Raw genomic sequence first — 27,214 nt, forward strand, 5'->3', positions numbered from 1 at the left:
GGGGAATGTGTGTGTGTGGGGGGGAGGAAGGGGGGTGAGACCGTTTTAGGGATATGTCTAGGGCACAGTTGTAATCGCCACCGATGATCCACGGGGTGTGCATGTGGTTTGTTAGATTTCCGGTGAGGCGATTCCAGAAGGGGGGTTGTTCTACGCTCACGGCATATATACTCCCCAGCAGTATAGGTTGGCCCTCTAAGAGGCCTTCTAGCACGGCGTACCACCCCTCTTTGTCTATCTCTCTCGTTGTTTCTTGGAATGGGGTACCCGGACGGATCCAGATTAGGACTCCCCTGGCAAAGTCTGAGTACGCTGTAGCGCATATGATATCTCGCCATTTCTTACGCAAGCGCTCCACCTCGGGCACCGTCAGGTGTGTTTCCTGCAAAAGGGCTATCTGAGCTTGCTACCTCTTTATGTAAGTGTACACCACATATCACTTACTCGCTGTATGCATCCCCCGCACATTTAGTGTGAAAATTTGCAAAGCGCGTGGTCATGCTCTATGTTTGCGGAGTGGAGATGGGTTGCATGACTGCCTGCCAACTGATCGGAGCCCCCTCCGGTCTGCACGATCACCCACTGCGGAGTTAATGCCCTGCCATTCGTGTGTTTCTGTAGGGGTATTAAAGGGCTTCCCAGGGGGTATTGGGAACTGTAACCAGAACTGTGGGAAACGTTGCCAACTATGGGGACTTATCACTCTGGGTAATATGTCCAAACTGCACATTGCGTGCTAACTGTAATTCGTTAGGTTAGGGGGGGTGTTGTGTATGTGCTTTGGATGACCCCGTCTTAGCCGCCCGCTGCTACATGGTGGGTACAAGAAGCCCTGGGATGGTATTACAGTGCATGTTACTCATGGCCCACCAGTCCATGACGCCGCGATCGTGGGGGGGTCCAGGATAGCGTCCCAGTGTACCTCTACCGCAGAGGTGGGCTCAGGTCGGGTAGCAGAATCTCACAGGGGGAATGGCGAGGATGGAGTTGCTGTGGCCTTTCCGACATCCTCTCCTCGAGATCGCAGTCATATTAGTGTGTCCGCTGTCTGGGGTGTCACTAGCGGCAGTGTCACTGATCCTTCGCGAGACGTTGTGGCGTCACTGCATTCCTCGTCTGATGCGAACAGGTGGGGGCCTCTTTCTTCGCATCAGAGCTGTTGCCCGTCTGTCCCGTCACCAGCGCTGCTTCTCGTAGAACTCTCCTGGGTTCCGCAATTATTTGTTCTAGGTCCGGGGTTTTTTTGACTTGAGATTCTGGTCAGAGCCGGTCGCTCCTCCCGCCGCGTGGCCCACCCCGAGGGTCCCGGTATCCGCCGCCACTGCCGCTGCCAGTTCATCCTCTGTGCTCTATGATAAGTATTGTGCCGTAATTGTTTGCCTGTCCTCTGTGCCCTGTGCCCTGTGCTCTGTGATAAGTATTGTGCCGTAATTGTTTGCCTGTCCTCTGTGCCCTGTGCTCTGTGATTAGTATTGTGCCGTAATTGTTTTGCCTGCCCTCTGTGCCCCTGATTTTTGTGCCGTATCTGTGCCCCTGCCCGCTCCTGTGCCTCCACCGCCGACCCACCCCGCTCCTTGCCGCTGCTCCCCCGCGGCCCCACCCCCGCTCCCTCCAGTATCACCGCTCCCCTCCCCACTCGCCACCCCGCTCCCGCCTCCCAGCTGCTCCTCCCTCCCACTGGATTCAAAAGGTGGTGTACACGAGGCGGGGAGCTGTGACCTGACCTGGTCAGAGCCGGTGGCTCCTCCCGCCGCGTGGCCTACCCTGAGGGTCCCGGTATCCGCCGCCACTGCCGCTGCCAGTTCATCCTCTGTGCTCTGTGATAAGTATTGTGCCGTAATTGTTTGCCTGTCCTCTGTGCCCTGTGCTCTGTGATAAGTAGTGTGCCGTAATTGTTTGCCTGTCCTCTGTGCTCTGTGCTCTGTGATAAGTATTGTGCCATAATTGTTTGCCTGGCCTCTGTGCCCTGTGCTCTGTGATTAGTATTGTGCCGTAATTGTTTTGCCTGCCCTCTGCGCGCCTGATTTTTGTGCCATATCTGTGCCCCTGCTCGCTCCTGTGCCTCCACCGCCGACCCACCCCGCTCCCTGCCGCTGCTCCCCCGCGGCCCCACCCCCGCTCCCTCCAGCATCACCGCTCCCCTCCCCACCCCGCTCCCGCCTCCCAGCTGCTCCTCCCTCGCTCCGCCCCCTCCACTCTCCACTTGTGGCAGAGTCTGCGCGTACGCACAGCGGGCGCGCCGATTGTGCGCCAAAGGCAAGCCCGTCTGCACCTGGACCGCGCCCAGCGCCAGACCCCCTGGCCCCGAAGATGCCAGCCCACCCGCCGGACTTACGACTACGCCACCCTCAACGCACTCAACACCGGCCGAATCCCCGGCTGTCACCGAGCCACCCCAGGACACACCCACGGACCCTTCACCTGCCAATCCTACAAGTTCTCCTGCATCCGGACCTGCACCGCACCCGCCAAGACGAGCACCAGCAGCAACCACCTGAAGTGCATCCTGCTCAACACTCGCTCCGTCCACAGGCACGCCGTAGAACTCTGGAACCTCCTCGACACCACATCTCCAGACGTCGCCTTCCTCACGGAAACCTGGATGAACGCCTCCTCAGCACCCGACATCGCCATCGCCATCCCGGACGGATACAAGATCACCCGGAGGGATCATGGCAACCAGACTGGAGGAGGCATCGCCATCGTCCACAAGAACACCATCCGCATCACGACCAACTCCGAAGACACCCTCACAGCCGCCGAACACCTGCACTTCCAGATCCACACCGACCCCAAGACCACCCTCAAAGGCACCCTCATCTACAGACCCCCCGGACCACGCACACAATTCAGCGAAGACATCGCCGACTTCATCAGCCCGCACTCCCTCCCCTCCGCTGACTACATCCTCCTCGGGGACCTCAACTTCCACCTGGAGAACAACAACGACCGCAACACCACCACCCTGCTGGAAAACCTCGCCAACCTCGGACTCAAGCAACTGGTGACCACCCCCACCCACTACGCCGGCCACACGCTTCACCCCGTCTTCTCCTTCAGCCACGCCACCGGACTCCACTGGACAGACCACAGCTGCATCCACTTCAGCTTCAAAAGCACCACTCTCCACCATCACCCGCAACAGATCCCCCACAGAAGCTCAACAAGCTGAACATGATCACAGCCGACCAGCTCACCACATCCCTGAGCCAGAACCCTCCCGGCAGCTCAGCGAACCCCAACCAAGCCGCCAACAACAAGGTGGATCAGCAACTGCGCAGACGACCTCGCTCCACTGAAGACCCCCCTGCCAGACCCGGCACCAAGAAAGCATCCTGGTTTACCGATGAACTCAAGAGCTCCAAGAAGAACTGCCGGGCCCTTGAGAAAGCCTGACGCAGAGACCCAACCACAGACAACATGACCACCCTCAAGCTCGCCACTCGAAGACATCACCAGCTAATCCACGCCACCAAGAAAACCTCATTCAAGGAACGAATGGACAACAACGCCCACAACAGCAAGGAACTCTTCAACATCGTCAAAGAGCTCTCCAACCCTAACGCCGGAAACAACAACATCACTCCCTCGCAAGACCTCTGCCACTCTCGCGCCTCGTTCTTCCACAGCAAGATCGCAGACATACACAACAGTTTAAGCACACAGCAGACGCACCCTACGACCGTACCAACGCCCCCCACCACCACCCTCCGCGCCTGGACCCCGGTCAACACCGAAGACACCATCCGCACGATGAACTCCATCCACTCCGGATCACCAACCGACCCCTGCCCTCACCACGTCTTCAACAAGGCCGACTCCGTCATCGCACCCCATCTACGGGACATCATCAACGCCTCCTTCAACACCGCCACCTTCCCAGAGAGCTGGAAGCACGCCGAACTCAGCACCCTACTGAAGAAACCATCAGCGGACCCCACCGACCTCAAAAACTACCGCCCCATCTCGCTCCTCCCTTTTCTGGCCAAAGTCATTGAGAAGACCGTCAACAGACAGCTGGCCGCCTTCCTCGAGACGAATGGATCCCTCGACCACTCGCAGTCCGGCTTCCGGGCCAACCACAGCATTGAGATCGCCCTCATCGCAGCCACCGACGACATCCGAGCCCTGCTCGACAACGGGGAAACAGCGGCCCTCATCCTCCTGGACCTCTCCGCAGCGTTCGACATGGTCTGCCACCGCACCCTAGTGCAGCGCCTCAACAACATCGGAATCCAGGAGAAGGCACTGGAATGGATCATTACCTTCCTCGCCGGAAGAACACAGAGAGTCCGCCTCCCCCCGTTCAGATCCGAGGCCACTGAAGTCATCTGCGGCGTACCACAAGGATCATCACTCAGCCCCACCCTCTTCAACGTCTACATAAGCCTCCTCGCAGCCATCGCACGCCAACACAATCTCAACATCATCTCCTACGCCGACGACACCCAGCTGATCCTCTCCCTCACCAATGACCCCGCCACCGCCAGAACCAACCTACACGAAGGGATGAAAGACGTAGCCGAGTGGATGATGAACAGCCGCCTGAAACTGAACTCAGATAAGACGGAAGTCCTCATCCTGGGATCATCACCCTCTGCCTGGGACGACTCCAGGTGGACCCCTGCCCTTGGCAGCGCACCCAAACCAACAGACCACGCACGCAACCTGGGCTTCATCTTGGACTCCTCCCTCTCCATGACCAGACAAGTCAACGCCATCTCCTCGTCATGCTTCAACATCCTACGCATGCTACGTAAGATCTTCCGGTGGATCCCCGCCGAAACCAGGAAGACGGTCACCCAGGCCCTCGTCACCAGCTGACTGGAATACGGCAACTCCCTCTACGCCGGAACCACAGCCAAACTCCAGAAAAGACTCCAGCGCATCCAGAACACCTCAGCACGCATCAGGGGCGCATCAGGAGCGCAGAGGGCAGGCAAAACAATTTCGGCACAATACTAATCACAGAGCACAGGGCACAGAGGACAGGCAAACAATCATTCTGGACATTCCCCGACACAGCCACATCACCACACACCTAAGAAACCTACATTGGCTCCCTGTCAGCAAGAGAATCACATCCTGGACATTCCCCGACACAGCCACATCACCACACACCTAAGAAAACTGCGCTGGCTCCCTGTCAGCAAGAGAATCACGTTCCGACTCCTAACCCACGCACACAAGGCTCTCCACAACCAAGGCCCAAGATACCTCAACGACCGCCTGACCTTCTACACTCCCAGCTGCGATCGACCAGTCACGCCCTCGCCGCCGTCCCCCGCATCCGAAGAGCCACCACGGGAGGAAGATCCTTCTCCTACCTGGCTGCCAAGACGTGGAACTCCCTCCCCATCCACCTCCGCCTGACCCAAGACCACCTCTCCTTCAGGAAGCAACTCAAGACCTGGCTGTTCGAGCAGTAGCGGACCCCCCTCCCCCAAGCGCCTTGAGACCCTCCGGGTGAGTAGCGCGCTATACAAATGCTTTGATTGATTGATTGATTGGTTTGGGCAGTTACGTTAGGGTGATCCGTTTTTGCTGCCGTCTTAGAATGTTTGATGGCCGTCGACCCTGTGATCCACCATGATCATCTATGTCCCTCAGATGTTGTTCCACCCAGTCATTTGCCACCGCGGGATCCGTAAAGAAATTTGTGGTGTTATCATGGATGATCTTGAGACGGGCGGGAAATAGGAGTGCATATTGTATTTTGTGCTGGCGCAAGACACGTTTCACCGCCAAGAAGGAGGCTTGCTGGCGCTGCACAGCCTGTGAGTAATTCAGGAACAGCATGACCTGCTTGTCCTGTACTCGGAGTGGGGCCGCCTGCCTAGCCGCCCGAAGCACTGCGTCTCCATCCTGATAATGGAGCAGTTTCAACAGGAACGGCCATGGTGGCGAGCCCGGGGGCGGTTTTCTGGCTGGGACCCTATGAGCTCTCTCCACAGAGAAGTATGGGGTTAAGTCCTGTTCCAGTGTAAAGGTTTTGATCCATGTCTCTGTGTAGCGGACAGGGTGCGCTCCTTCTGCTCCTTCTGGCAGGTTGAGGACGCGAATATTGCTCCTGCTGGACATCCCTTCCAAGTCATCTGTTTTATTCTCCAAGGCTTTCACTCTCAGTTGTAGCTCTTTAGGGACTCGTGGTGCGCCTTCCTTTGGGCTTCCATTATTTGGAGTGTCTTCTCGCCTTGGTTGACTTTATCCGTAAATTTTCTGTGGTCATCCCGCAGTAAATTGAGGTCCGTAGCTAATTCCCCAAATTTATTCTCCATGGTTACACAAGAGTGTTCGATTGCAGCAAGGAGCGCATATGGTCTAATTTGGCTGATGTGGCATCCATGCCCAGAGGCTCTTTTGGTGATTGTGAAGGCGTCAGGTCTAAGGATAGTTTGCGGGTCACCATCGGGGTAGTCGTCGCAACCGTAGTTCGCTGTCGTCCCATGACTTTCCAAGATCCCGGAGGATCACGTATGTGCCTCGGCTGCTCTTATCTTTCGGGGGCGCCGCCTCAGTATTCCCTCTGCGCTGCTTGTGATCTGACTCTTCGCGCGGAATATATTGGTGTCTTTGCCCCTCGGTTTCGTCCAGGTGTGTGAGAACCGCGTAGAGTATCCGCACATCCAGGCTAGGTCAGCGACTCTAGAGGATCCGTTGTTCCATCGCCCAGGTACCCCAGTTGTCGCTGCTGTATGGTGGAGTTTGGGCACCCCTATTTCTCTTCAGGCTGATCTTGCTGGCAGGAACGCGTCTCGGGATACTTCCAGTGGTAGGGCACCCGTCTCACACGAGCTGCCCGCGTCCTGCTGTTCCACGCAGTACCCTCCTTGGCCCTCAGTACCCCGGGGCCTCGCGGCAGGGCCGAGGAGGGGGGGGGCTCTTCTCTTCCCCCTTAGGTGATAGTATGTTCTCCCGGGGGGGTGGGGGCCGGATGGCCTCTGATGTTATAGTGTGCCTCAGTGGGCCCTTGTGGGGGAGAGAGTCGCCTCGGCCTCCGGGTAGGTGGGACCCTCCGGGCAGTCAATCCCCCAGCGTTTTGGTGGTCCCCCTGCGTCTTGATGATGGACGCTGACCGGGGTGTTGTGTGGTGGGGGGGTCTGTGTGTGGGATGCTGTCCCCTCTTCTCACTGGGGCATACCAGTAGTCACTTAAGGGTGGTGCCGCTGTGGAAGCCAGGCGCCGATGGCAATGGCAGCGTAGGGCCCCCGTCAGTCCCTTCACGCTAGGCCCAAGTCCCACACCGCCCCCAAGCCGCAAGGCGGCGGGCTCCTCCAGTCGTGCCCCTCGATATTGCACCCGCGGTCCTCTGCGCCGCAAGTGCGGCCTCCAATCAGTGGGCCCTCCTCTCCCGTTGGCAGCGGATGGGGCCGGGAACCGGCGTGGGGGTCACGTTGTAGGCTGCTCCCCGGGGGCCGTCTGCCGTCAATGGAATGGGCGCCCCCGGCTCTCTCCGTGTGGTTTGTCCTGCCGGGGTTGCGCAGGTTGGCAGCTCTTCAATGTTGGTGCCTCAGGTCTCGGGTGCCATGTGCGGGTCCCGGGCCTCTCCACTCCCGCCGGGCCTGGCTGTTAGTGTGCAGCGGGTGCCGCCATTATGACTGTGTGGTTCACAGGCGCCTGGCCGTGCCTACGTCCCGGAAAGGTGTCCGTAGACTGGGCCCCCCTCTCCCGATGGCAGCGGGGGGGGCCGGGAGCTCACCGGCGCAGGAGTCCCGTTGTAGGCTGCTCTCCGGGGGGGGCCGTTTGCCGACAATGGGATGGGTGCCCCCCTGACGCTTACCGCATGGGTCGTCCTGCCGAGGCTGCGCAGGTCAGCGGCACTGCATTGTTGGTGCCTCAGGTCTCGGGGGCCGTGCGTGGGTCCCGGTCCTCTCCATTCCTGCTGGGTCCGGCCGTTAGTGTGTAGCGGGCGCCGCCAGTTTGACTGTGAGGTCCAGAGGCGCCTGGCCGCGCCCATGTCCCGTGAAGGTGTCCGTAGAATGGGCCCCTCCTCTCCCGTTGGCAGCGGAGGGGGCCGGGAGCTCACCGGCGCAGGAGTCGCGTTGTAGACTGCTCTCCAGGGGCCGTCTGCCGTCAATGGGATGGACGCCCCCCTGGCACTTACCGAGTGGGTCATCCTGCCGGGGCTGCACTGGTCAGCGGCTCTTTATTGTGTGTGCCTCAGGTCTCGGGGGCCGTGCGCGATTCCCGGGCTTCTCCGCTCCCACTGGGTCCGGCCGTTAGTGTGCAGCGGGCGCCACCATTTTGGCTGTGAGGCTCCGAGGCGCCTGGCCGCTCCAACGTCCCGTGAAGGTGTCCGCAGAACCGAACTTCATCCCCGCACGGGTCCGCTTATGATGTTCCGCGATTCCGGTGCTCCGTTTTCAGTGGACCCTGGGCATTACACCGCGTTTATGGTAATTTAGCGCGGACGGCCATGCGGAGCTCTAGGGGAGTGCGTCCGCCATCTTGGCCAGCTTAGCCACGCCCCCATAAACCTGATGTTAATGATGATTATTTTTTTGATTCTTTCCTATCCTCATGTAATCTGTCTGAAATTTCTCAATCAGAAAAACTTGTACTGGACTTACCCATTACTAAAGATTAAATTTTATCAGCTATAAAATCTCTCAAACTAAATAAATCTCCGGGTCCTGATGGGTTACCTGCAGAGTTTTATAAAGAATTTCAATCCCAACTTTCACCTTTATTACTTCAACTTTTTTCATTGTTTGGCTCATCAGGAATTATGTCTGGTTCTTTTACTGAAGCTTTAATTATTGTTCTTCCTTAACCTGACAAAGACCCCACTCTTGTTTCTAATTCTCGCCCTATTTCTTTAATAAATCAAGATTGTAAATTATATGCTAGAGTATTGGCCACAAGTTTATCCCCTGTATTAGATTCTATCATACATCCAGATCAATCTGGGTTTATTGGAGGCGCTAGGGGGCGCACAGCGGAATGGCTGGGTAAGACCGCAGCTCTGCCGGACGGCTGAAAACGCAACGCCCTAGATCCGCTCTAATGCCCGCAACATCAGCGAGCGAAGCCCTGGGTGTGCGAAGGCAGCAGGCACGCAATGTGCTGAAAATTGAGGTCTGGTGTCCGGCTCTTTGAGGGAGAAAAACGACAAAAACAGCTCCGGGAGCCGGGAGCGAACAAGCGGCGTACTGGACTCGCCAGCTGGATCGGAGGCGACGGGCAATGATCACAGGTATTTCTGCCCGATGCGTGCATAAAGCGATCCTTGGGGGGTGAGCTGAGCCCGACGCGAACGTTTCGCATTGGAAGCGATCTACTTCCGACTGGCATGGGGCAACATGGCGGCGCTCGGAGTGAAGACTCCGGAGACAGTGAGGCTCGGGTGAAGCACGTTACTAGTCCCGGTGATCTCCGACCCAGGTCTGCATGCGCCGGAGGTGCGGGAGATAACAGAATACGCGGAGGCAATTCATGTCAGCGCAGGCGATCCACACTAACGCAGAAGCCTGATACCACAGTGGGGCCCCAGCCTGTCACACGTTCCTCCGGAGCGGCGCGCTGCTTACTTGCACCGAGGCAGTTGCGAATGGCACGCTTGGAGCACTGACCCTGCAACTTACACTCCAAGGGGTAGAAGAGGTTCTCGTGACAGGCGACAGCGCTGACTCACACCTAGGGACCCCCAGCGGGTTGTGACCCCCAGGACCCAACAAGTGCGCGGTCCAGGGCGCCAAGACGGCGGCGACCACCAGGAGGACGAGATCCGCGCCACGGGACACAGCTCTGCTCACTCCACCTCCATCTACCATGGTAAGGCCAGATAAGCAACAACAAAAGATATCCTTCGAGTCAAAAAAGACGCCCAAAGCTACAGAAACGGGGCCTCTTGCAATGAGCGGAACGCCAAACGAACCTGCTACCGGCAGCAACATGGAAAAGATCCTATTGGCCATCCAATCCAATCTACAAGATATCAACGGTAAATTGGACAATTTAACGTGCAGGATGGATGGTATGGCTGCAAAGTTGGAAAAACATGGGGAGAGGCTGGAAACTGCGGAAACGCGGATCTCAGCGGTTGAGGACGAATCACATGCCACCACTGCCAAATGCACGGCCATGGAGAGGGTGCTAGAGGTGATAAAAGCAAAGGAGGAGGAATTGGAATCGCGCTCTAGACGCAATAATGTACGCATCGCGGGGCTGCCGGAATCTACCAACACCGGACGAATGGAACAATATATCGAGAAATTGTGCAAAGACATATTTGGAGACGACTCATTATCGCAAATTTTTGTCATAGAGAGAGCGCACAGATCCCTTGCGCCCTGCCCGCCGCCAGGAGCGTCACCAAGGCCGATCGTGGCTAGGGTGCTGAACTATCGAGACAGGGACACCATCTTGAGACTGGCAAGGGAGAAAGGGCCCATAACTCATCAGGGTAATAAACTGGAATTCTATCCGGATCATACTGTGGCTGTCCAACAAGCTCGGAGAGAATACACGGCGGTGAAAGCCAAACTCCGAGACCTCCAAATTAATTATTCTATGCTATACCCGGCCAGGCTGCGGGTACAATGGGAGGGAAAACCTGTGATATTGGCGACTCCGAAAGCTGCGCAAGAATTTGTGAAGCAGATAATCACACAGAAAAAAGCTAGTGCACGAGACGGCCAGCAAGTAGACATGGATTAAGTATGATGGGGCTACGCTCGAACAAGACCGTATGTGAGTATGTAACACTTTAACGCCCCATGGACACTTCCATTCACCAGCGTTAGTGTAGTTCATGCCAGGTGACACTGAGTGCCCACGATAGACTGCGGGACTTGTACCTGCTGATGTTAAATGGATTCTTGCCGTGCTGGCTACAGGATAAGGATTGACTACTGCGAGAGTTGTCACATGATGGGCTTCGAGACCGCATGGTGCGGATTGCTAAGGGGGCTGGTTTGGCTGGGCGACGACATGTGGTTCTGACACAGTCTAGTCAGCAATGTTCTCGACACATTGAAATGCTTGCACTTTCTGTTACCTGCGAGAATGCCTCAGGAGGCTTCCGAAAATGTGTTTGGGTGTATGTGCTGAACTGCCCGGAAGAGCCCTTATTATTAATGACATGGTTGATGCATTGCTGTAGAGAATTGAAGCATGTGTTGGCAAAAAGTTCCCCACTTGGTATTTTGAGTTCCCTTCACGTAGCCCGAGCTATTGCGGGGAAGCACGGGGGGATGCAGCGTGACATCATGTATGCTTTCATGTGGGATATATGTTGATTCTATGCATAGGCTGTTGCAGGGACGCCAATGGACGATCGATGCTTCCCGCCCAAAATAACTGCTCCTATGTTTCGATGTTTCGCTGTTTGCACACGATATTGTTGTTTATTTTGTTGAAGATACTGGGGGCATCGAAAGCTATGATGAATGATGGAACATGATGGTTAACAATTGGAGTGGCGCCTGAGATTCCCACACTTGCAATAGATATCGGGCTGACGCCGATTGACAAGTTCACCATTGAGCTCGGGTGGGCCGGGAGTAAAAGGTTGCGTGATGCCACCTAGTGAACAACTGAGTTCTTTCAGGAGAAGGGCCGGGATCGGCCAAGGGTGTTGAGCCATGACACGTCTACTTTTACTAACGTCATGGATGCCATCCACATCCATTTAGTTGGATGGAAAGTTGCGCCTCCAGCGGACCTCCACAAGGGACTTCCCCACACAAGTTCTGTAGGACTGGTTTTGATGTCTAGCCCCGAATTGTTGTCGAGGGTAATTGGGGGGGGGGGGAGAATGGCTTCGGCATGTTTGGGTTGCTGGAGTGGGAGGGGGAGGGCGGGAAGAGGTAAATGTTACTGTTTTGAGACCTGAACATTCAGATTTTGTTTATCGTATATTTTTTGAAGAACCAGAAAACAATTGTATGCACATGATTGTACTTGGGCACATGTTGGCAGACCCCTGGCGCTATTACAATGCGCAACTTATGCAGACACCCCCACCACACAGATGACTCAGAGGTCGACTCAAGCAAATAATGCACACATGAATCTCCTCACGTGGAATGTGCGAGGCCTAACACAACCTCAGAAAATTAGACGGGTGTTTGCATATCTGAACAGGCATTACATAGATATTGCATTTTTACAGGAGACACACATTGCCCCGAACACACATCACTCCATAGGCCAAAAATGGTCCGAATCTGTCCATGCCGCAACATATTCCTCCTACTCTAGGGGGGTGATGTTGCTGTTGCGGAAAGGGTTAAATTTCATAGTTCTACAGATAATATGAGATCCGGGGGGCAGATATGTTATTGTATCCGGTACACTACGTGGTAAGAATCTGACTTTGCTTAATGTCTATGGCCGACTTCTTTCAAGAATTGTAGGGACACTTACAACAATTCACACACACTAGGATAATATGCGGGGGTGATTGGAATGTGGCCCTTGCTGACGGTGTAGATCGCCCCGCTCAATCCACCGAACCACATAAACATGCCAGAGCCAAACTCCAACATATGTTGGCGGACGTGAGTTTAACGGACATATGGAGACACAAATTTCCAACGGAACCGGGTGCCACACACATTTCCGCATGCCACAATAGTTGGTCACGTTTAGACTATTGGCTGGGTACTGATGATATCATACACTGGACAAGTGACGTTAACGTCCTTCCTAGAACACTATCGGACCACAATCTGGTTGTAATCAAGCTCACCATACCAGATCACATCACACCTCCCTATCAGTGGAGATTTAACTCACGTGCTCTCACAGACATACTATACGCAGACACTATCCACACAGCGATCAAAGACTATTTCCTGCTGAACAAACCAGCGGTTGATGACCCTTGCCTACTGTGGGAAGCCTTTAAGGCAACGGTTCGTGGGGTGTGTATGAGCACTACTATCGGCATACTTCGCGTCATACGGCAGCAGATTAAAAGATGCGACACACAAATGAGGGATCTGGAGAGGGAGTACGAAACTACCCATGATGTCACGATTCTGGGCAAACTACGCACATTACACACGGAACACCAGAATCTAGTAGATGACGAAATAAAGTATCTGGATAAAAAACACACCGCTAGAACTTTTGGGGAGGGAGGTAGACCGGGTGGGTTGTTAGCTGCAAAAATCTGCGAGGGTTGGAAACACAATGAGGTACTTGGCATTAAAACGGAAAACGGTACTATACTGACACAAACGGCTGAAATACTGCAAAACTTTGTCAATTCCTATAATGCTCTATACACGTCGCAGCCAATAGCCTCCACAGATGCTATTAACAGCTACTTTAGGGAGGTGGCCATAGCATGGCTGTCTGACCACCAGAGGGAATACTTGGCGGCACCCATTACAGTCGAGGAAGTCACGGAGGTGATAAAATCATTGCCGAATGGTAAAGCGCCGGGTCAGGATGGGTACACAAACTAATTTAATAAACACTACGTGGATATACTGGCTCCCCGGTTGACGGAGATGTACGGGGCCGCGTTCGATCAGGGTGTACTTCCCCCAACGCTCCGAGAAGCGGTAATCATAGCTCTTTTGAAACCATCCAAGGATCCGACCCAATGTGACTCCTATAGGCCGCTATCACTGATAAATGTTGATTCCAAAATTCTGGCGTAGATCATGGCTATGAGATTGACACCACTGATGACCAACTTGGTGTTACCTGACCAGGCAGGATTTGTCCCAACTCGGTCCACGTCCCATAATACCCGGACATTGTTCACCCTATCCCATTATCTCCAACCCACAACGAAGGCTGTAGCGGTGCTGCTGGACGCTGCAAAGGCGTTCGATTCTATTGAATGGCGTTACTTGATTGCGGTTCTACACCGTATGGGCTTCCCTAAGAGGTGTGTCCAATGGGTGTCCCTAATCTACACTAAACCACGAGCCAGGGTCCCAGTAAATGGGTACTTATCCCACAGCTTTGCAGTGGAACGCGGTACCAGACAAGGTTGCCCGCTCTCTCCCCTGATTTTCGCCCTGGCATTGGAACCCCTAGCCTGCATTATCCGTCAGAACTATAAATCATCTGCCTTGCAATTTCCCGCTAGGCCACTACACATATCATTGTACGCGGATGATATGGTGCTCTACGTTCGCAACCCGATCGAACACCTGAACCAACTGTTGAGGGAATACATCAAATTCGGCGGGCACTCGGGGCTAACAATCAATTGGTCAAAGTCCTACATTATTCCCCTTACGACTCCCTTTGATACTGACTACCCCTTGGAGTGGCAGACTGACCCGGTGCGTTATTTGGGAGTGCTATTCCATAGAGATCCAGAAATAGTAATTCACACAAACTATGGCGTGACAATCTCCAAACTGGAGGATAAGGTGAAGCGCTGGATACAGCTTCCGCTGTCTCTAGCAGACCGTATTGCAATAGTCAAAATGAATATATTGCCTAAGCTGCTGTATCTTTTCAGTAATATCCCCATTACCCCCCCAGGAGAAGTGTTCCGTCGCATTAGGACATTGGTGCTGCAACTCATTTGGGCAGGCAAACAAGCGAGGATTGAACTCCAGACGTTGACACTCCCTTATGCCAGAGGAGGGTTTGGAGTGCCAGATTTTAAACTGTACTATTTGTGTGCACAGGCACAATATGCAGCTTATTGGTATCACTTAGTGCCCTATCTTACTCACACAGCGATTGAAGAAGGCGATGCAAATCCTGTCCCTCTTGCGGCCATCCTCGCGTATAAACGCCCACCACTGCACGATCATGACATCAATACAATTGACACTACCGTCAAGGCGTGGCACGAACTTGGTCGATTGGCGCACAAAACCCCGCTGTATGCACGAAACATGCCACTACATGATCACTCTGCACTGTCTGTCACAAGCAAGAAGGTGGGGATGTAGTTGTTACAGCAGGTGGGCATTGCACAGATGGGAGACTTATTTAACGAGGGTAGATTCGTAGACATTGCGGAACTCCAGTACATACACAACAAATCACAGATGTTTTACTTCACGCATTACAGACTGAAGAGAGCCATGATGGAATTATACCCTACCTTTCCTGAAGAACCGGCAAGCCTAGACACCTTACAATTCATTATCACCACTCAGGACCTGTCGCACTTGACGTCACGATTGTACACCTCTGCACAAGCTGAGATTCCACAGTCCACGGAAAGGGCCAAGGCTAGATGGGACTTGGTTTTAGACAACCCCTTGACAGAGAAGGACTGGGAGCAGACGTGTGCACTAACACAAATTCTTACCCCTAATGGTAATCTCAAAATCATACATTTCAAATATATACACCAGGCATACTACACCCCAGCACGCATGTGTAGATACGGCATGCAGGATGACACCAGAAGCAAGAGATGCGGTGCAGAGGGGGCTTATTTTATCCATCTAGCCTTGTATTGCCCCAGGATTCAGGAATACTGGGCAGAGGTGATCACTAAACTGTCTGCAATGGTGGGGGTTGCGGTGGACTGCACAATCCGATTTTGCTTGTTGGGCATTATACCGCAGCTCAAATCATCTAAACGTAAATTCTGTGCGTTCGCCTTACTATTAGCCAAACAGCAGGTATCAAAATGCTGGCACACTACACAGGTACCCACCACAATCAGATGGATACAAGATATGTCCAGCTGTAGGGACAAACTCTTAACATACGAAGAGAGCCTACCAATGCGATCCAGGCCGAAAGACTTTTGGTTATATCTCACTGACTATTTGACCACGGTGGAGAGTGACACTGAGTAACACTGTTTGATGTCTGTTCTAAGGGCCGAGTCTATTAAAGCTAGGAGGGGTTGGCGGGCGATGTGTTCAGGAAGGATGAAACGTTATGTTTGCACTGTACTTTCTGATGTGGACAAATGAACTGTGAAGGTCTTGTTGTTGGGGTTACTTATTGTTCTTTTCTGTGTATGTTCTAATACACCAACAAAATTTATAAAAAAACAAGACCTAATTTATGTGCTTTACGCCGCCGGACAGATGTTGTCGGCTATATGGCTGTGTAATATCACCATTGGAACGCACCTTAATAATAACGCAGCCGGCCTCAGGGTTGTAGGCTCCTGGCTGTGTATCAATCTTGTGCTACGAATAAAGGTCTTACAAAGAAAAGAAAAAAAAGATCTGGGTTTATGAAAAACAGATGTTCAGCTAATATTACTAGAACTTTGTTACATGTCATTGAACAAGGTCATACGTTGAATAGTCCTTAAGGTGTCATGGCTTTAGACGCTGAAAAAGTCTTTGATAAACTTCATTGGCACTTTTTATTTCATACGTTATCGTCTTTTAATTTTAGTGACACTTTTATTCGTATGGTTTCAGCTTTATATTCTGCCCCTACTGCACGTCTATTTATTAATGGCCAAGTTTCGGATCAAATCTCCCTTTCTAGAGGTACACGTCAGGGGTGTCCCCTCTCTCCACTATTGTTTTTAATCGGTATTGAGCCCTTTCTTATCTCTATAAGAAAATGTGATGCTATTAAAGGAATCAATATTAAAGATGTTATCATTAAAACGTTAGCATATATTGCCTATTGAGCTCTACAAGTTGCGGCCTGACAAAATGGCGCCTCATTTGAGAAATATGTTTCTCGAGGCCTTCGATACTGGCCTTCTTCCTATTGGCCAGCGCCTTGCCACTATCATTGTCATCCACAAGGAAGGTAAACCACGTGATTGTTGTGCTTCCTACAGACCCATTTCACTGCTTAATGCTGAGCCCAAGATACTTGCCAAATTATTGGCTACTCGTCTGATTAAGGTAGTCGGCGACTTGACCCATCCGGATCAATCCGGTTTCATCCCGCATCGAAATACCGCCCTTAACCTTAGGAGACTCCACGGAGTTCTCACGAGGGCTGGAACTCTGACTGAACCGGCCATTTTGGCTTCCCTCGATGCCACAATGGCTTTTGATTTAATTGAATGGCCTTATCTCTGGGCAGCTCTCTCCAAGTTTGGTTTCGGCTCGAATTTTATCGTCTGGGTGAAGCTCCTTTACGAACGACCACTAGCCCAGGTGGTGGTGAATGGCAGGGTGTCTGGTTCTTTTGCACTTGGGCGTGGCACCCGTCAGGGTTGTCCGCTGTCTCCGTTGCTTTTTGCCCTCGCCCTGGAGCCGTTGGCCGAGTGGCTTCGTTGGGAGCCCTCGATCAGGGGTATCCAGTGGGCCCCTGACTTTGAAGATCGTGTCTCGCTATATGCAGATGACATTCTTCTTTATCTCACCTCACCCCGGAAGTCTCTTAATGTGCTTTTTGATGTTCTCACCTCCTTCGGGAAGAACTCAGGTCTTGTTATTAACTGGACTAAATCCTGTGTTTATGTTCTGGCTGGGGATCTCCCTCCGTTGCCCCGTAGATTCCCGATTCAGGTGGTCGAGACTAGTTTTAAGTATCTGGGGATTCATGTCTCCTTGGACTCCACCATCCGTTACGACCGTAACCTTCACGCTCCTCTCCAGCGGCTTAAACTTGACGTCTCACGGTGGCGTTGCTTGCCCCTCTCCCCATTGGGGCGTGCAACTCTTTTTAAGATGATGTCGCTCCCTAGGTTCCTGTATGCACTTCAGAACTTTTTTGATCCCATACCTCCCGGGTATTTTCGTGAGGTTGAGAGCCTTCAGAGACAACTGATTTGGGACAGGCGTGCTCCTATCTCCTTACCCAAACTCACTTTACCGTGGTACGATGGTGGTATCGCCCTCCCTGACATCAGACGCTACTACTGGGCCTCGCAGCTATGTGCGGTTAATCACGTAACCTACGCCCCCGGTCATGCTCCTGCCTTTGCTATGGATAAACATCTCCTGCCAGGTGGGAATTTTAACAGGGCACTGTATTCTAAGGACCCATTCCGAGCCCTGACTGGCCCCACGAAAAGTGCTGTGCGAGTGTGGCGAGACGCGAATGCTGCTATGGGGTGGAGCGATAGGTTAACCCGAGTGACGCCGTTGTATGACTCTGATGGGCAATTTGTGGAGAACGAAAGGGTTTGTTAAATGGGACATGATTGGTATTAGCAAGGTGGAGGATCTCTGGTCCAAAGGTAGTATTAAGACTTTTGAGGCGCTCAAAATAGAATATGAGCTTGACGACAAGGAACACTTCGGGTACATTCAAGTGCGACATGCCTTGATCTCCGTCTTCCCCCCGGGGACGGAGATGCCCCAATCCTCGCCGCTAGAGGATCGCTTTCTTGATGGCCATGTGCCGGACAGTACTATATCCCTGATTTACAAAAAACTCATCAATAAACAGGGTTGATCTGCTTGAGCGACTCCGGGCTTCATGGACCGCGGACGGTTTGGAACTCGATGATGAGGATTGGCAAATGGCCGTCTCCTCTCCTAAGGAGGTGGCCATACCTGCCCGCCTCCGTTTCGTACAGTTGAAGATCCTCCATCGAGTATATGTGACTGGTACGCGTCTGGTGTGAATGGGTTACTCTCTTGATGGGTTATGCAAGCGTGGCTGTGGTATGAGTGGTACCTTCCTGCATATCTTTTGGGAGTGTCCTGAGGTGTCTGCCTTCTGGTCTAGAGTGCATGCGATTATGGAAAGGGTCACCGGGGTCTCTCTATTGCCTGAGGCCCGACGGTGCCTTCTTAATGTTTGGGAACCGACAGACTATAATACGGCCCAGACTTTTTGGGCGACTCTTGGTAACATGGTTGCTAAGAGGGATATTGTACAACTCTGGGGTTCCCATAGAAAACCCTCGATAACGGCTTGGAAGGAGAACATGGACTGGTGTATGTTCAGGGAAAAGACGGTCTATGTTGCTCGGGCCGACCTAAGAAATGGGGCAGAATTTGGTCCCAATGGAGCGCTTACCGTGGAAATATTTGCACTCCCCCACAGGACTACACCATTGATATTTCACTGTCCCCTTAGCTGACGTTCCGGACGCTTGTCTGTCATAATGTGTATTTATTGAACTGCTCGCCGCCCGTCATCCCGAGATATGTGCTTCATTATTGCATGACAATCGGATTTTTTGCCCTTTCCTCTTGAATCCCTGAAATTGACTTTTGCCATGTGTCTGTGTTTTTTGTTGTACGTTCAATTCATCAAAATTTAAAACTGAAACCTACTATGCTTGTCTTTTGATTTTACATTATGCACATGGAACTACTGAGGGTCGCTTGAACCGCATGCAAGGTGGGATCCCCATTGTGAGATGTTATACTGCTTAAATGTCATAGCGGCCGGCCCGTTGGGTTGTAGGCAGACAGCTGTGTATTGTGCATAAAGAAAATAAAGGTTTAAAAAAAAAAGTTAGCATATGCCGATGATGTACTTTTATTCATCAGTGACCCATTATCCTCATTTCCTTCATTAATAGAAATAATCACGAAATATTCTATAGTAACAAAACAAATTTTTTTCCTTTAAATGTATACTGTACTCCTGATATGATTCCCATGAATGAGATTATTTGGTAAAAAACTGAATTAAAATATCTAGGTATTTTATTTTCTTCTTCTATAAAATCGACATTAACTTTAAATAGTGATTTTGTTTTAAAATATATTAAAGATAAAACGGCTAAATGGTCTTCATTACATCTTTCATGGTGGGGTAGAATGGAGTCTATTAAAAGGAATGTAGCTCCTAAAATCTTTTACACCCTTGCCATGAATCCTACTCAATTTCCTTTAAAATTTTATAAAGATATTGATAAACTTCTTTCCAGATTTCTTTGGAATAACAAAACACACAGTATTAGTTATAATAAATTGAAAATGCCTAAATGTAATGCTGGATTTGGCATGCCAGATTTTCTTCTTTATCATAAAGTTTTTATTTTAAAACAAAGTGCCATATGGTTTAGTTAATCTTTTTTCCATAATCCACCTACTTGGCTCCATATTGAAAAATCCATTGTGAAACCTTTTCCATTACCTACTCTGCTAACAATGTCTAACAAAGCTTCAGTTTTCCATAAAATGTTTATCATCAAATCTAATAAAATGATTTTCAATGATATAGATTCAATTTTTCAATATCCCATATGTAATACTGCTGAATTGTATTTGTGGTATAGCAATGTCATTAAACTAAATAGAAATATTCGTTTTTGGTTTTCATGGATTAAAGCTGGTATTGTTTACCTTAAAGATGTTTATTCTAATAAAAACTTTATACTGTTTGAGACTTTACAAAGGGCCTGATTACGATTGGGGTGAATCCGCATCCCCTGGGCCGGCGGAAGCCACCGCCGGCCCGGAGGATACGGATTCACCGCTGCGTTGAGAGAAATGACCCCCCGCCAGATTAGGATGGCGGGGAGGTCATCTGTGGATGGCAAGACCGTCCGACGCTTTTCCGCCGCGAGACCGCGGCGGAAAAGCTCTAATATGGTGGCGGTGTCTATCAGACACCGCCAGCCATATTAGGATTTGCTTAGGGATATGCCTTTCCACAGCGGCAATGCCGCCATGAAAAGGCATACGGTCTTGTCTTTGGGGGCCCGTTGTGGGCCCCCAGGGTGAAGGGGGGGTGGGGGTGCAGATGGGGGGGTACCTATGGTACCCCCCTGCATTTGCATGCACGAAGCGGCAGGCACTGCCCGGTGCCTGCCACTTTGTGCATGCAAATGCACTGCTTGCATTTTTAACCTTGCGGCGGGTGCTGCTTCAAGCAGCACCCGCCGCAATGTTAAACATACAGGATGTGACCGCCAGGGTGGCGGTCACATCCTAATTTGCATGGAGGGACCGCCGCTACCCCTGCGGACGGTCCCTCCACCTCTGGGGTGGCGGACGGACACAGGTCTGTCCGCCATCCTAATAGGGCCCAAAGTTTGGTTTAGCTAATTCTGAAATTATAAAATATGAATATTTATGTAATTCAATTTTAGATTCTTTTTCACAAGTTATATCTTCGAATTTTCAAGCTGATTTATCCATTTATATCCAAACTATATCAACGAGTTTGCATGTTGTTTCTATTTTATATAAAACATTGTCCAATACTTTAGGTAGTAACATAAATATAATTGCAACATTCTGGAATAATGAATTATCGCTTTCCTTGTCTATTGATTTATGGGAAAATATATGGCTTAGTAATATATCTGGATGGTTACCTGTTTCGCTTTTTCAAACAAATTCATATATTTTATTCAATTGTTCATGGACTCCAAAACGTTTATTTCAAGCTAAACTTCTTCAATCTGATGCATGTTGGCATTGTAATTTGCATCCTGGTTCACTTCAGCATATGCTTTTTGCTTGTCCTTTAATTTACAAATTCTGGGCACAAGTTTGGGATATTATTGAAAAGATTTTAAATATTCATTAAGACATTTCATATAAACTATAATATGCAAATCTGTTACATTATCGAAGGATTTAAGTGATCTTGAATGTAAACTTTTTAATTTCTTAATCTCAGCTGCGATAAAATCCATTACCAGCTGTTGGAAAGATGTTTCAAAGTTATCAGTTCATGCCTAGTGGTCATGGGTTATTTTTACAAGAAGAGGTGCACAGTTATCACTATCTGGGATTTCTTATAATTCTATTTCCTATCATTCATTCTGGATTCCTGTTGACATTTATTTATCAAATTAATGGTATATTTATTGTTTGTTCCCCTTTTACTGTTCTTTTATTGTATTTATTGATATTGCATTGTAGCTCTGTTTATAAATTAATACTAATTTGCTATTTCATAGTTCCCTCCCCTCCTCCCCTTTTGTTTTTTTTTGTTTTGTCTATGATTACATTTTACCTCATATCTACTGAATTGAAATAGGAAAATATTGTGTTTTATATATATATATATACTGTTTTAGATTTTTCGAATTATTCTTTTTTGTATGTCTTGCTTATTGTTTATTATGAAAAAAATGTCAATAACATATTTTGAACTTAAAAAAAGAATTTCAACGTGTTCTTCTCTCATCCCATTTTTCTTTCTCTATTAGTGCACTTTTCGAGAGAACCCGGATGGCTGGAAGGAACTCTGAATGGCAGGAGAGGACTTATTCCGCAAAACTATGTCCAGTGGATTTAGTTAGGTGTATTTAATGTCCAGAAGGTGTACATGGTATCCATGGAATTTTGCTGCAGTCACTGTCGTTGTGTTTTTTGTGACGGTTATTATCATCAAAGAGCGGGAAACTGAAACGATGACTCTGTGCTAAGAGATGACACACTATGTTGCCAAATAGAAATGTTATAGAACTAGTGAACTCAAAATGAATTCTTAGTGCGAGCAAAACGTGCATTTGTAAAGAATTGCCTCTTTGTTCTTTTCTTATTGTAATTGCTGCATGATGACAAGAAAGGCAGCTTAGGTTTTCAATGAGCGCATGCATGCACAAACACACACACAAATACACTGTGCATTTATGATTTTATGGGCAATACATATATATATTTATATTGAGTTTTACATTGGATCATGTCATTATTAAGCTGTTTTGTGGTTATGAAAAGAGCTAAACTGTTCCTAAGTGGGCGACTAGCATAAGAGCCTTTTTTTCTAAAGGGCATCAGGAGAACAGTGAGCATCTAAGGGGCAACAGGAATGCATTTTTAAGTGTGTTATTGTATTTCTGTTTTTTTTTACAATTCTTTTTATTGAACTAGACATCAAAACAGAACACAGTACAAAGGAGTCAAGTTATCGGCAATGTAACATCTGCGGAGGTACAGGAAATCAAAATACAGACATATCAAAAACTTTACGGGGATGGGGGTACTTCAAAGACGGCATCTCTAGGCGGTACACAGATTTCCCCTCAATATTTATTCCAGGGTCCCCACACTGAGGCCCACTTTCGAGGGTGGCCTCTTGCCGTGTTAACAGTCTACTCCGAGATCATACACCAATCCAAATCATTTTTCCAACTCTCAAGGGTGGGGGGCTGTCCGGATCCCACAGCTGGGCAATATTTATTTTCACTATCATAAACCTTAAGGTGACCCATTGTGTTTGTGCAGAGTTAATGTCTGTGGGCTCCCATATGTTTAGGAGGCATCTCCTTGCCTCTGGTAGTAAGGAGACCCCCACCACATCATGTACAGTGTTGTGAATCCCACGCCAGTACTCAGCAACATATAAACACTCCCAAATGATATGAAGGAACGTCCCCACCAGACCACATTTCCGCCTACACCATCGGCATCAGTCAACCCCATCTGCACCAGGCGGGGCCCTGTAATATAGACCCTGTGCAATGTCTTTAACTGAATGAGCCGCAGCCGAGCGGGAATGGCAACAACTCTTGGAGAGGACACAGCCGATTGCCAGTCCTCATCATCAAGCTCTATTCCAACTCACACCCATTTATCCCTCAACTCCCTGAGCTGATCCGCTCTGTGATTGATTAGTTTCTTGTAGATCAGGGAGATTGTTTTTTTTGGGGAGGTGACCGTCTAAAATTCTATCCACAAGAGGTGAGGCTTCCGGTATGTCCCCATCCACGGGCAGGGACGCCCGTAGTGAGTGTCTAATTTGAGCGTACCGAAAGTACCCAGATCCTGTCAGCTCAAATTCTGCCTGCATTTCCTCAAATGACTTGATCCTCCCCTTGCCCCAGACATCTCTAATAGTGGAGATCCCTATTAGATCCCACTTTTCAAACCCTTTCGTCTTCCAAAGCTTACCCAGCCTCTCTGAACCAAACAGTGGGGTGGCTAGCGTCAGTTTGTCCTTCCAGATCCGCACAGCATGCTTAGTTGGCTCTGTCAAATCCAACTACGTTGGCTTAGTGTACAGTGCCCTATTGTAATTACCTCCAGGGAGGAGTCATCTATCCATAGCGTAACCAGGATCTGCAACAGGGCCATATGTTCCATGATTGATCGCGGCCAACTGGGAAGCCCAGTAGTATCGTTTAATATCTGGGAGGGCAACACCTCCATCACACCAGGAGAACGTCAGCTTAGCTAAAGCAATACGAGGTCTGCCCTCCCATAAAATACTACGCTGCAATACTTCAACTTCACGGAAATAACTGGCTGGCACTACATCTAAAGTATTCTGAAGGGCATAAGTTATTGTATTTCTTGAACCATTGTGTGGCATTCTACTTTATAGTTTACAAAGGTCGGACACACACAAAAATATATTTTAGATTTTACACCATCCACTTAGCACTATTTTTAGTATTTTAACTTGCCCCTCTAAATGCGAACATGTGTATGAAATAAAAGTTTTGTTTACAATTAAACGTGTCTTGTGGTTGTATGGTTAAAAAAAAAGCCAATGATTGTTTTGTTTTTAAAAATCTTGTATTTTTATTGGCTTTCTAAAATATTTGTATCACCTAAAAACTAAAGGTTTTTTGTTCAAAAAGTCAGTGACAATTTCAAGCTGTTATTGTCCTCAAGTGTGGCTTACTGCAGAACTGTCATGATTGGCGAAATGCAAAGGGAGAGAGACAGAAGTGGCATATTTTTGTATTATATAGGGATTGCATTGCATTCCCAGTGGCGGCTGATGACATTTGAAAGTGGTGGGGTGCGCGTAAAAGTTAAAGTTTGTTTAACTGACTGTAAATGCTTTCTAATACATCGGATTCTATAATCCCTGTATAAATGCCGTTTCCAATTCCTTTATATTAGGTGACTTGTGACGCACCCAGTCGCCGATTATAAAGAAAAGATGCCAAATCTTGACTATCATTAGTTATAAGTCGAGTTCTGATGTCACAGTGGTGCTGCCAGAGCCAGCAGCCAAGGTGAAAGGCAGGTCTGGTCACGGAGCATAATTGAAGTAGCTGTTAAAGCAACATTGCTTTTCTTTCTTCTGCTCTATTTTTAAGCTTACAATGACCAACAGACAGAACCTGTTTATGTTTTGCCCTGATGAGATAGAGAAAAGCTAGAACCCTTCTGCATGTTTCTATACATTCTGAGTTAGTGCAGTTTTTTAGGTCGAGCCTGAGGCAGCGCGCATGCGCTGCTCTGCGAGGCTTCTTGTACGCACTTTAAACTTCTCTGTGTGAGTCTGACCCCCCCCCCACGAATTAGGTTGGTTGTTGCCTGTGTCATTTAGTTTTCGTAGCCTGCAAATGGCTAAAGGCGGGCGCATGTCCCACCGCTTTAGCAAAGGTTCACTCCCACAGCAGTTTGCTTGCGGGAGCAAGCAGGGGTGCGGAGGGTGGCAGATGCATTCCTTCCATTTCTTACAGCCCGCGCGTACCACTCATTTTCAGCACCGATCTTGTTTAGACACATTGTAAAAATGCTGTGCTTCATGTTTCCGTCTCGAGCCTTTCTCATTAAAGACCCTTCAGAGACAGTGCTGTAACATACGCACACTGTGATGTTGCGTTTGTCACTTTAACGCAGCTTGTCTGGTATTGTTCTGACTGAACTGGGTCATCTATGCGAGCTAAGCTGCAAATGAGTGTTTAGAAGAGGTTGTGAAAAGTGACCTACTGTTAAGGCTGGGGCAGTGCGAGGTTCAGCGCATCATAAAGCCTACCTACACAACAACCGATCCTTGACCTCTCTGCCGCGTGCACATAGGGATGCACTCATGTGCCTCATAATTGTGTGTATGGGCTAAAATGTGAAGGAAGTGCAAGCTATTTAAATATGGACATGGTGAAAGTAGAAGAAAACGTAATGCTTACAGCGAATACGAGAAGCACTTGCGGGGTGCAAGCTGCAGAGGATTAAACATGCAGATGGAGAATCCGACATGTGGAGAAAAACGTGCGCTGTCAGCTGCTGCAGAGGAGTGAAGGGGAGAACTGGAGTGAATGACTACCCCAGAGACTACTACTCCTTCAACAGATCTTGGTAATGTTTAATCCACACTCAGTGTCAGAACTGAAAACGTTTCAGTTCTAGCTTCTCAGTGTTGTTACTGCTAACAAACCTTGGCAAAGCTAATCGGCCTGGCTTACTGTAGGCAGTGAGGCTAGGACAGTTTTCAGAGTGGAAGTGCTGTCATTAGTGTAAAGTCATTGAAATCACAGGGGTTGCTTGACAAATCCAAAACACAGAGCAAGGGCAGCAAGCGAGCCACACCCACTCAGCAGTACACAGGTGCATCTTGGATAGGGTGACTGGACGCCCCGGATACTCCCGATTTTCCATGGACTGTCCTGGTGTCCCAACGCTTTCCTTAATTTTAGGCTCATGTCCAGGTTTTTGGGACAAAGGTCAAGTCATCCTGAAAGGAGAACCGAAAGGTGTGCTCTCCTTAAGTAAATAGCTTTTCAGGCAGCAGGTTGGGAGACAGAGTGGGGCTGGAGGGCAAGGGGTCTCAGCGTGGACTAGGTTGTGGCATAGCTAATGGGCAAGGGGGTGGTGTGCTTGCATGCAATTACACACATTTACAAGGCTACACTTCCATCAGGGATTAGGTCGTGTCGTTTCAGTCTGTATTTACGCATGCTTGGTTTGTCTTTTCTTTACCTAGAAAGGTAGGTCTCTACTGCTCTAGTGTTTTTTATTTTGCAAATGTTGTTAATAGTCCACACTGTTTGCATTAACCTTTCCCTGTGAGGAGCCTTTTGACTGGAACTCTGCTTGCTGTTCTTCTCCCTTCTGTACTTGGCGGACCTTGAGCAGCGGGAGCCTGCAATGGACCTGGGGTTGTGGCGCTAAGGTTGGCTGAGGCGAGGGTTGGAATTGCAGCAGGGCTGCAAACGGTGCCGCAGGGACTCCATCTCCCAGGAGTCCCTGCCCGACTAACCTGCAGCACCTGGTCCGCTCTCCCTGCTTTCCCCGCCCCCTGACCGTCTCCCACCCTATTTAGAAGACTCAGCGAACCGCTGCGCTGGAGCGCGCGGAAGAAGCCCGAGACAACGGCGAGACTGTCTGGGGCTGTCCGGGGCTGTCCAGGGCTGGGCTGGGCCATCCCCCTGAAAACTTTGGCTGCGGTAGCACGGACAGTTAACCAATTCTTGTACACTGTTGACGGTTTTTTAGCTAGGAAGTTGTTTAGCCGGGCACAGTGTATATATTTCTTACTGGTTGTTTATGCTAATGTCTACTCGCTCAGGGAAGAGTTTGAGAGGGGGTAGGGGGGCCCTGGTTGCGTTACTGGCGCAATGGACCAGTTTATCACCCGAGTTGTCACAGTTATCGAGAAGGAAATCGCCATGACAGAGCGGCGTCTTTCTCAAGAACATCTTTCAAATAAGCGGTCGTCATTGGGTCCCTTGGCGTTAGTTCCCTATCCAGTACGTGAAACCGATCCCTTGGTGAATGCTTCTCCCCTTTTAGATCATCCACGG

At 49.9% G+C, this 27,214-nt stretch overlaps 1 protein-coding gene across 3 annotated transcripts in view; it reads left to right on the top strand.

Annotated features, from left to right (window-relative positions):
* ARHGAP10 (Rho GTPase activating protein 10) overlaps positions 1–24,315 on the top strand; it is a 1,108,509-nt gene extending 1,084,194 nt beyond the window's left edge. For 2 of the 3 annotated variants that reach the window (XM_086962271.1, XM_086962272.1), the window contains one exon: positions 21,938–24,315. In XM_086962271.1, coding sequence (XP_086818397.1) covers positions 21,938–22,026 — 89 coding nt within the window. In that variant the 3' untranslated portion in view covers positions 22,027–24,315. The remainder of the gene's footprint in view (positions 1–21,937) is intronic. The other variant, XM_086962274.1, reaches the window with a different exon arrangement.
* Positions 24,316–27,214: the final 2,899 nt, after the last annotated feature.

Source organism: Lissotriton vulgaris, chromosome 3_1, assembly GCF_964263255.1.
Source record: "Lissotriton vulgaris chromosome 3_1, aLisVul1.2, whole genome shotgun sequence".
NCBI lineage: Eukaryota > Metazoa > Chordata > Amphibia > Caudata > Salamandridae > Lissotriton > Lissotriton vulgaris.